Source organism: Cricetulus griseus, chromosome 7 (assembly GCF_003668045.3).
Source record: "Cricetulus griseus strain 17A/GY chromosome 7, alternate assembly CriGri-PICRH-1.0, whole genome shotgun sequence".
Classification (NCBI taxonomy): domain Eukaryota; kingdom Metazoa; phylum Chordata; class Mammalia; order Rodentia; family Cricetidae; genus Cricetulus; species Cricetulus griseus.
This window is the reverse complement of record NC_048600.1, coordinates 27,747,779-27,759,804: the sequence shown is the minus strand read 5'-3', so window position 1 is coordinate 27,759,804 and position 12,026 is coordinate 27,747,779. Positions and strand designations below refer to the sequence as shown.

General features: G+C 42.9%; 1 protein-coding gene across 1 annotated transcript in view; it reads right to left on the bottom strand.

The window, feature by feature from the left end:
- The window catches only part of Mboat2 (membrane bound O-acyltransferase domain containing 2), a 122,174-nt gene that overhangs the window by 85,688 nt on the left and 24,460 nt on the right, over positions 1-12,026 (bottom strand). Inside the window, exon 2 of the mRNA XM_027424701.2 lies at positions 194-339. Coding sequence (XP_027280502.1) covers positions 194-339 — 146 coding nt within the window. The remainder of the gene's footprint in view (positions 1-193; positions 340-12,026) is intronic.

Below are 12,026 nucleotides of genomic sequence, written 5' to 3'. Positions count from 1 at the left end.
CCCCAGGACAAAGCTCCAGAAATTCCCATTCCCAACCCATTGTCTAGACTAAAGATTTTCGAAAGTTAGCCTTGAAAGAAAACTTTGTAAGTAAATTTCAAAACTAAATTCTATATAATATATCCCTCTACAGACTCAATTCTCAAATATACCTAACAGCGTTCACTTAAACATGATCAAAATAATTACTTACCATCCAAAGCAAAAAAATGCAAGATAAAGGCCCAAAAGGGTAGCAACTATGTGTCTGATAAAAGAGCTAGTTTTGCTTGAATGTAGATAAGTTCGAAACCAAACGGCTGCTATCAAGGCAAAGAGTTGGCACACTACAAAGTTGACCTGTAAAGAAAAATTAAAATTTCATGTTAGCAACAGACTGGAATCCTTCAGTGTTACACTTAAATTCTAAGGACAAAATTTCCACAGTCAATATATAAACTAAATTATTTTCATTTGCAAAAACCCAAAACCAAAAAATGGGGCATCTCCCAGGGAGGAGCTTCAAGTTTAAGTGCTGGGTCAATATGTATTTCCTGCATTGCACCTGGTAGGAGACAGGTGTGCGCAGGTGAGGGCAGGACACCTGGAAGGAAGGAGACAACAGTGGGACACGGGGATGGAAAGCACAGGCCACTCGGGGGTTAAGGGAAACCTATTCAAATGACTCAGGTCTCAACAACTGGTGGGAAAGCAAATCTCCAAGTTTCCCACAATGCTCAGAGCAGGGTCAAGCTCCCCTGAGTCCCCAGAGAGTACAAGAAGGCTCGAGGCTACTGGCCACGGAGGTGAGCATATTGGAGCAAACATCACTACTGTGGCTTACCCAGGAGAATGGCAAAGGTAAAGGACAGCAGGTAAGACACAAAACCCTGGATGAGTGCTGGGCAGGGGTCACACCTTTCCCAAGTCCAGCAGGGAAACCACTGAACTCCCCACAATGCTCAGAGCCATGGTCCTCACAAGCAGAAGCAAGCCCAAGGCTGGCTCTCCACCCACAGGCCTGAGAACAGGGTCTCTTGTGGAATGTGAGGGCTAATGGAAAGCTGCCGTTTCTCTCTTAGGATACTCATTCTCACTAAATGTGCAGGAAAATACTACTAAAAGCCTGTATATAAAGCACCTCTCCCTGCAGTACAGATGAGCAGGCTCTTGCCTCTTGCTGTGATGACAACAGCCAGCACTGCTGTCTGTTGTCTGAAGTACAGTCAGCGCAAGACACACATCTCTCCAGTGGGTTCTAGCACTTGCTCCACCTAAAGTTTTAACTATTGTTTTTGAGAATGAGCCCAAAGCAAAGACATCAGGCCGGGCGTTGGTGTCTCATGCCTTTAATCCCAGCACTCAGGAGGCAGAGGCAGTCAGATCTCTGTGAGTTGGAGGTCAGCCTGGTCTACAGAGCGAGTTCCAGGACAGCCTCCAAAGTAATGCAGAGAAACCCTGTCTTGAAAAAAACAACAAAAAACAAAACAAAACAAAAAAAAGACATCAGAAAAATTACTATTCTTGATACTAATTACTAACATCCATCTACATGATTCTAAACCTTCAAGTACTTCAATCCTTTCAAATATATCTTAATTAAACAAACAAAAAATTATAGAGTATCTGCAACAGAAAAAACAGCAACAAAAAGCGAGCTGGAAACAAAGTCTTGACCCTACCCCAGGGTAACCAGACTCTAATAGAAGAGCGCAGTCACAGGAACACTGGCAGACATCCGAGTGCCTTGTAAAAGCTGCACAGAACAAGCTTGAAGGCGAATGTCAAAAGCAGGTGACAAAGAGATGGGTAGGCCAGCTCCCAGTGCCAGCAAAGTGCCACCACCCCAAGGAGCTTTTTTTCTCCCACTGCTCACTCTCTTCTCTTTTCACATATTCATATACCACAAAGGAAGTTACGACTGTGATAGAAGCAGTCTGAAATTTTACAGACTTTTTTGTGACCACCTGCTCTTAACACATGGTCTTTCACATCAAGGAAAGGCCTTTCACACTGAGATCAGGCCTCACTCTACACAATCACAATTTTTAGCACACAAGACTATATTTAAAAAAAAAGTCCAATACAGATGCTTGTAGCCCGAGGAATGAGAGCCCGTGCTGGACAGTAAGGAAAGGGCATCCCGAGGAACAGATGATGTAAGAGGCAAATTGGCGCATGTGGGAGATGGAGGAGCAACCTCAGCATGGACACTCTGGATGTAGGCGTTTAATAACGATATGAAACGACTGAAAATGTTTCAATAAAGAACTCATTGTGGCCCCTCCCTCCCCCCTCCTCTGCCTTGGAAGGCATGGAACAAAGTAGAGACAATGTACAAGGCTGCTGTTACAGTCCCCAGGGCCAACAGAGAGCCTAGACTTGCTGGAACAGTTAGAGCATATGGGACCAATCAGGCTTAGGATAGGCTAAGCCATGAGAACCTGAGAAAAGTTAAGAGTCATTGTCATACTCTTGACAAGGAGACAACAAGATCAGTCAAGACCAAGAAACAGTAATGAGCAGCCTGGAGGAAATGAATCCTACACCTTCTGCATGTGTGGCTTATATGGGCTCACGTGCATACCCAGACATGGCTCAGAAAGGTCTACATCAATGGTTCCTCAATCTTCCTAATGCTGCAACCCTTGCACACAGTTCCTCATGTTGTGGTGACCACCTACCATAACGTTATTTTTGTTGCTACTTTCTTAGTGTAATTTTGCTACTGTTATGGACTGTAATGCAAATATCTGTGAATTCCATGGTCTTAGGCTATCCCTGTGAAAGGGTCGTTTGACCCTCAAAGGGGTTGTGACCCACAGGTTGAGAACCACTGGTCAAGAGCCTTGAGGCAAATGTGAGTCTGAGAGCTGTGACACAGTTGGAAGAGAGCTACAGAAAGACAAGATGGCTTGGGTCAGGACCCTGAGCCCTGCAGTGCTGAAGGACCCACCCCCGGGGCACCGGGCACTTGTATTCCAGAGTCCACGCTACCAACCACAGGCTATTCTGTTTCCCTACGCTCCAGCCTAGAAAAACTAGACATCAAGGCATTAGAGGAAAGAGGTAATGGAGAAAGACTTGAAATGCCCCAGTATTTGCACACTTACACATACACACAGTAAAACCTCTTGTGCAAAATAGTCCTTCCCAACCCTGTCCCCTCCATTCCTCACGAGTGTAAAGACAGATGTAGCACTCCCTGTGCATTTTCACACTTTGTCTGCATCTTATATTTTATATTGCTTTGAATGTCGAACTTTCAAAATGGCAAGTGTTTGGGTGATTGACACACTATACCTCCCTACTGTCCTGCGGCACAGCATTCCATTGTGTGACTTTGTGGATGCAGACTCACAGGTAAGCGTCTCCCACTGAACTACATACAGCTAAATTACTCTCCTAAGCAGCTTAGGCCTGCTCAGGCGCCCACCCAGCAAGCGTGTGCCACCGCTCCACATGCCTGGCGACATTTGGTACTGACAGACTTTGCACTTTCACCAAGGTAGCAAACAGAAGATTTTATCTCCCTACTTTTTAAAGCTGTCATATTTTTCACAGATCAATTGAACATCAAGCTTCCACGTGATGGCCTCTCCCTATTTTCTAGTGGGTTAAGTTTTCCTGGCAGCTTTTTTTCTTTATTGGAATCCACTGTCTTGCAGGCAGCGTCTGTCAGTATGTGGCCTTTTATCTGCACCCGTGGCTCTCCTGCAATAGCGGGTTTCCTCCACGGCACATGTGGTCCTTAGCTTTTGACACTGCACACATAACTGCAATGCCTGAATATGTGATGTGCATCTGTGCATGTCTTTAGTTGTTTTTAAAATAAAAGCCAGAAAATAGTTGATGATGCAGAAAACAAGTTGCTGAGAGAGAAACCAGAAATCTGAGTGTTGTAGTTTGGGCATTAATATGTTTATCTGTGTCCCACTTTAACCATCTAACAACCTCCAGAGACAGCAGCTCAATTCTAAGTAGAACCTCTTACTGCATTCACAACCCCAAGTTTCCTTGACACTCAGGTCATCAATGGCATCTCCACTTTAAAGGAAAACAGCACACGTGGCAGGTTCTGGGTATGCTTCTAACTCATTCCCAAAATGAAACTTTTCCCATTTTCTCTGACTAAGGGAGCACAAGCTTTAGTGTGTGTGTGACAACACACATATAGTCACATCCTGTCTGAATAACAGGCTGCATTCGCTCTTGTTGAGCTTTAAACTTCATTTACTAGAACAGGTGGAGGGATTCCCAGGTGTTCAAGATTGATAGCAAACAATGTATGCACTTACCACGGCAATTTTCTAGCATGCTTACTTACATCATTTACTTTGATAGCCAGGAGCCACATGTGGCCACAGGTGCTTCTCTGTGGCTACTCTCTGAATTGAGATGGGTCTTAAGTGCAAATATGCACCAGACCTCAAAGACTTAGTGTGAGTGATTTCTTTAATGCAAAATGTCCAATTAATAATTTTATAACCAAGAATATTGCCATATGCCTATAGTTTTAGCGCCTAGGAAATCCGGGTAAGGGGGATTGCTTGAATCCCAGGAGTTCAACATTAGCTTGGGCAACATAATGAGATCTCATTCCAAAAAAGCAGTAGCAACTGTATGTAGAACACACTGAAATGTTTCGAGCATGCCTGCTAAAGAGAAGATCACAAACACCAACTGACTTCTGTGGGATTCCGTTCTCGAGCTACTTTGTAATAAAATGAAGGCGTTTTGTATAATACAAACTCAGTTCCTCCACGTGAACAATATTTGTAAGACTCTGCACAGAGGAAAAGGAGAATGAAAAGGAACCAGGCAGACAGCCAAGAGCCAATGGTCAAGGGTGCTCCCAAGACAGAACATCTTCAGCCTTAGAGATGCTGTACTCAGCTCCATCTGCTACAGCTAGTGTAGAATCGTCAGCCAGAAAGTCATGGAGAGACTCTTGGATATACCTGTGTGTGAAATGGGACTGAATTTTTTTTTATAACTTCTCCATGTAAAATTCATGTGCAGCTAACTGTAAAATAAATGTTCTTTCCTGCCAACAAAATCTGTTTCGAATCACCCTCATATTCAAGCACAAATGACAGGGCCCAGGTACAAAGAATCATGTCTTAAATCTTTATGAGTTAATAATGGCTAAGTCCTAAGTGAGACACCATTACCCACCCACCACGTAAGCCAGACTTTAAAGTCTGACAATATCAAGTGCAGACTTCAATGCCCGAGTAATGGGATTTCTCACACAAGGGCAACATCAAGTTGAGTAGATGGCTTGGATTTTCTTACAAAATCATAGACAGTCTACACAGCCAGCCACTCCACTACTTATGGGTAGAACACTGGCGCTGAATGATTTAGGAACAATGGCCACGCATACTGTGATATGTTCGTCTAATGGGAAACTAGACAGAATACCGAAAGCAACAGCATAAACACACACTGAATTCAACATATATACTGCTTGTGGAAGAACAGACACACAGGTCTGGAACCCACTCAGAATATATACCTATACAAACATATAACCGTATTTCATTAAAGGTCCCCATAGGCAAGCAATGATTCACACTGGCTGAGGCTAACCATGTAGGTGATAAAACTGTAACAAATATGAAGATAATTATCACTGAAGTCACTTAAGCACTTATCTGTGGCAGGAGGGAGCAGGTTACAACAAGGAAACATATGTTGGTACCGATTGTATTTTTTTTTAAAACTTTATGTATTAGTTATATATCCACAAGCCAACCTGATCCCTGCTGGAAACATTTTCAAGTTCTTATGGAGGGATTTATGGGCAGCTGTGTTGTCAGGGGCCTCTTTGCTGCAAACCTCCAGCAACAGCATCTCCCTTAGCTCCTTCCCTTCAATACAAACTCAGTCTCATGTCCCACAGTCTTTAAAACCACCTTTGCAAATACTCTGTACCTGTGCTTTTCCCAGAATCCCCTTTGGCTTACAGGCAGGCTTCTGGAGAGCAGGGCTATGTGGTCACGAGTGGAGAGTCTCACTGTTGGGACCCCACCCCCTCTGAGTGTCAGACAGCTAACACCCAGCTCCAGAGTTACTTCTGAGATATCTTCTTGGTGGTTCCACAACACCTAGGGCACAAATGTGCACGTGTCTGTATTGTCCACACAGGTGCCAAGGAAACACTAGACTTTCTTGCTGAGGAAATGGTACTGTAGTCTTCTGAAAGGATACAAATTAAGCCTCAGCACCTTCCCAAAGGGGGATTTATGAGAAACCTGAAAACCACAATGTGGTTTTCCACCATAGGCCAATTACCAAAGGCCATTTGGAGAATGCCATTTCTAGACTCCCGGGCTTTGTCAAATTCATGTAGATACTAGCCTGCTAAGGAAAAGTGGGTTTTGCTGTAATAATTTCTTTTATCTTTTGTTTTGTTTTTTGAAACAAGGTTTCTCTGTGTAGTCCTTTCTGCCCGGAAACTAACTCCATAGACCAGGCTGGCCTTGAACTCACAGAGATCCACCTGCCTCTGCCTCCCAAGTGCTGGGATTAAAGGTGTGTGCCACCACACCTGGCCCACAATTTCTAAATTGTAAAATACCAATATATAGTTTTCTTAAAGTCACAATTTGACTTTATACTGTGTTTTAGGAATATAAAATGCCAATTAGTAATTTATTACTTCTTTGACAGCAGGCAAGCATTAAGAAACACCAAAAAGATTTTTAAAGTTCTAAGGAAATATAAAAGAAAGAATAGGGCTAGAGAGATGGTTCAGCAGTTAACAGTGCTTGTTGCTCTTCTAGAGGACCCGAGTTCAGATACCAGCAGTCACGTCAGGTGGCTCACAACCACCTAAAACTCTAGAATAACAAAAAGAAATAATAACATTTCTAAAAGAATAAAAAAAATCAACATCAGACTGGCTTTCAAATTTCTAGATCTGAACACACTATATAAATTATGAAATTACCAAAGAATAGTAAAATAAAAAAAAAAATCAATGTCAGACTTGCTTTCACCTTTCTAGCTTTCCATACTGCTAAAAGAAACAGTCCTATCAAATGTACATATGCATGTATATATATTAGAATCATATATATATGAATAGACAAGTACCTGACTCAGTATCACTAAAGCATATGCTATGACAACACAAACATGAAGGGGAGGGAATGCCACACAGACTCGTGTCACAATCAACAACCTCAAACACCTACAAACGACCCGAGGAAACAGCAAGTAGCCAAACATAATTAAGTGCTCAATGAAGCTTTTATTAACTATCACGCTGACGACACTAAGATAACTCATGTGGGTTAACATGCAATTGTCTGTGGGTCTTTTATAGAGTTACGTAGAATATCAGTTACAGGGTGGCACGGGAAGAAGGCAAAACAGGCAGCATAGTGGTGCTGGCATCCGGCTGTTATTAACCAACAATGGGCTCCTAAATAAATTACTAATCTCTTTCAAATTCAGGACAGAAATCAACAGCTTTCATATTGTAGACGGAAGTTTCTGTCCCACCCAGTCCTGCAGCCATTTAGTCCCAAATAAACAGACAGAGGCTCATATTAATTATAAACTGTTTAGCTGATGATGTCTCAGGCTTCTTATTGGTGCCCAATGTGGGGCATGAATCCACAACCCTAAGATTAAGAGTCTCAAGCTCTACCAACTGAGTTAGCCCAGCTATCTCACTTCCTGTCTGTCTGTACAGACCTCCAGATCTCCATGGTTAGCTAGTGGCAAGCTCCATTCTCTGACCCTCAGACAGGCTTTATTTGTACAGGCAAGATATCACCACATCATATGATATCAGCCAATGAGAAAACATGACCCAAACTCAAAATCCCACGCGCAATGGCAACACGAAATCTTAAACATAAACATACAAACTACATAAGCAAAATTTTAAATGCTATAGAAAGAGATTTTTAATGCATAAATATGCAAAAAGGCATACTGTTCCCAGACAGGGAGACCCAGTATCATGAAGATATTAATTTCTCCCACATTAGTCATTAAATTTAAATCCAGTCAATAAATGTCAATAGGCTTTTATAAAAGAAAAAGAAAGAAAGAAAGAAACCTGATTGTAAATTAATGAAGACACATAAGACTACCAGGAAATATATAATGGACTTCCTCTTTCAGACCGCAGAGTCCATTTTTTCTTTTTAAGCTGAAATGATGAAGATCCCCAGTAGTCAGATAAAAAGCCAAGTATGGCAGTGAAATCCCAGAGCTGGAGAGAACTCACTCTACAGAGTCACTCCCTCACTTCTATGTGCACACTGTGGTTCACATCCCCCGCCCCCCCCCCAGCAAGCCTGCCCTCACAAAATGCACACAATACACACAGAAGCACTAATAACTGCAATTTTTAAATTTTTGTTTAGATTTACTCATTTCATTTTATGTGTTTGAGGGTATGCCTGCATATATGTCTACACACCACATGCATGGCTGGTGCCTGCAAAGGGCAAAATAAGGCAACTGATACCCTGAAACTGGAGTTATGGATGGCTGTGAGAGCCAAACCCAGGTCCTCTGCAAGAACGGGTGCTCTTAACTGCCCAAGGGAAGCCTTTCTATGAACTGTGGGAGTGTGCTACAGATCACCACTGTGCACAAGTTCAAACTGAACACACCCAGAGTCCTCTGCTGCACCTGCACCCCACCCTAGCTCACTACTCCACCAGACTAGCTCCCCTCCTTTCTTCGTGCTCTACACTACAGAGCAAAGTGGGAGGGGTCAGGCGGCAGGAGGAGGCTCACAGTAAACAGAGCAGTTAACTGAGCTGTTAAGAACACAACAGTACATACTTCTCTCCTGGGGTTCTTAGGGTCATAAAACTCTATCAGTTGCTGCGATCAGAAGCTTCAGAATTAGAAACCCAAAAGTATAGAAAACAAAAAGACACTGCCGGTCAGCATGCAGTAAGTTCCTCCACACAGGCACAAGTAGACACACTACATGCCTCAGCATGGCTGTCCCTGCATGGCAAAATGACCAGCCAGAAAGAGAGCAGAGGACGATATAGGCCATGGCAATTGCTCTGTCTTATACTAGGTGGGTGGCTCTTTTCAGGACTCAAGGGACAGGGGTCTCTTTGGCATGCCTCTTGGACTATTGCCTCTCTCTCAAGTATACATCAATTACCCATCCTAATCCCACATTCACCAAACACACTGGCTTTGCTGGGCAAAGAACCTGCTCTCCCAGGACCAGCCCATGTCTTACATATAGCAAGCAGGAGAGGAGCACAGGGAGGTGCAAGGCCAGACTTAGGCAGCCTATAAACTCATCCATGCTGAAGTAGATGGCTCAGTGGCTAAGAGTACTGGCTGCTCTTCCAGAGGATCTGGGTTTAGTACCCCGACTCTTCCTCAGGCATGAGGCATGATCAAGGTGCACAGACATACATGAGGGCAGAACATTCATACACGAGAGAAGGGGGGGGAGACATGAGGGGAGGAAAGGAGGAAGGAAGAGAGGGAGGGAGGGAGGGAGGAAGGAAGTTACACACACACAATAAATGTACAAAAAGAAATTTTTAAGAGTGACTACTTTATGATTCAATTTACACAAATTTCTAGAACACACTATCTATAGCAGCAGAAGGAATAAGAGATAAGAGGCAGGGAGAGTGTCAATAGACCCAAGGAAGTTTGAAGACCAAGATTTACTATCTTTACTGTGGTAATAAGTTTGATGGATGGATATCTATGATGTTCATCGACTTTCACATTTAGTATGCAGATTATTTTGTGTCCTCTACATATCAATGAGACTGTTTAAATATTTTAAAATAAAACAGATCAAAGTGGATCATTCTTTGTGTTGAAGTGAAAACCATACAGTGAAACTGAAACATGAAAAACATTTCATGTCAGTTACATTCCACACTTCTCAACTGTCCTGTTAATTCTATACATTTTAAATTGTGCTCTTTAAGAACTGTACTTGGGGCTGAAGAGATGACTCAGTGATTAAGAGCATATACTGCTCTCTCAGAGGACCGAATTCAGTTCCCAGTACCCACTTCGGGTGGCTCACAACAGTCTATGACTCCAACTCCAAGAGATCTGACATCCTCCCCGGACTTCTCAGGGAAACTGTACTATACTCATATGCACACACACACACACACACACACACAGACACACACACACACACACACACACACACTTTAAAAATAAGATTTAAAATAATCCCAAAAGAACTGTACTTGCAACAGCAATATTGCTGCTTTGATTTGAAATCACACTTCCACCAAAACAGCACTGGTTCCATAACAGATCATGCCAACACAAAATCTACTGGCTTTTTAAAATCAAGATATATTTGTATTACTCATGAGTATACTTTTGTCTGTGTCTATGTGTGGATATGTCTGCATGAGTGCAGGTGCCTGCAGGGACCAGAGGTGTTGGATCCCCTAGGCCAGTGTTTTTCAACCTCCTAATGCTGCAACCTTTAATATTGTTCCCCACATTGTGCTGACCCTAAACCATAAAATTATTTTCACTGCTTCTTCATAACTTTAAATTTGCTACTCTTATGAATTGTAATGAAAATATCTAATATGCAGGATAACTGATATGTGACCCCTGTGAAAGGTCTCATCCCATAGGTTGAGAGCCACCACCCTAGAGCTGGAGTTACAGGTAATAGTGAGACATCTCAAGTAGATGCTGGAAACTGAACTTGGGTCCTGTGCAAAAGTAATGTACTCTTACCCAATAGCCTATTAGCTCTTGTTTCGTTTTGTTTTTCAAGACAGGGTATCTTTGTATAGCCTTGGCTGTCCTGGAACTCACTCTGTAGACCAGGCTGTCCTTGAACTCATAGAGATCTACCCTGCCTCTACTTCCCCAGTGCTGGGATTAAAGTCATTGGCCACTACCACCCAGCTGTCTATTAGCTCTTAATGGCTGCCTTTGGGATCCTTGGCCACTAGGCATATAATACATCTTAACGAATACTTCCCACTGACCTATACAAGAATTTTTTATTTATTTTTCCATGTTAATATTAAAGTTTGCAGACACTGTCCCCCACCCCCATAAATTCAAAACTGGTTAGTTTGCCTCTTAATGACACACTGTCAATAATCTTATAATAAAACATTAAAATTGTCACTATAATACATGTTCTCGAGGGTGGGATTTTTGTTTTGGTTTGGTTTGGTTTTTTGAGACAGGGTCTCACCGTGTAGCTCTGACTAGATTGGTCTTACACTCACAGAGATCCACCAGCCGAGAGTGAAGATTTCTATCTTTGGTGTACTGTATCCCCTAGCACCTATTCTTGGCACGGCATCAGCGAGCAGAAGTGTGTTAGTAAACACTAGCAAGCTCACGTGTCGTTTTCTCTTATGCAGATCAACACATTGTTCCAAAGCTGGGGGGGGGGGCTGCCAATGTAAATGAAATTTCTTCTTACTATTGCTTAAAGGTAAATTAAGCATGAGCTCAACAGTTATTCTAAGTTACCAGCATTTGACTTCCAAATTACACAGCAACGTGTGGCAAACTGATGGCAAGCAATCAGCATGGTCTCACACCTGGGGTGAGCAACACAGCCTCCTAAGAAAGGTGGTACACAGAGAAGGCAAAAGGCATCGGAGATACCAAACCTGTGTAGCCACCAGACTTGTCACAGGGCTGTCTGCTCCAGGGCTAGGGTTAAAGCCACAGATGGAAGTCCATCTGCATCCCAGACTACAGACTCACACCATCAAGGAGTCACCCCAACTCCAAGGTGAATATGAAACCATCCTGCATGGCTGATAAGGAGCCCCATAATTAAGTAGTCAAAGGCAGCAATTATCAACTATGGAAAACTAGCTCAGTTTTGAGATGCATGTTGAGAAATCCATACTAATGAAAGCTGAAATGGTCAAGTTTGCAAACATTTTACTTTGATAAAGACTATCCTCAGCCGGGCATTGGTGGTGCACACCTTTAATCCCAGCACTTGGGAGGCAGAGGCAGGCAGATCTCTGTGAGTTCGAGGACAGCCTGGTCTCCAAAGCGAGTGCCAGGATAGA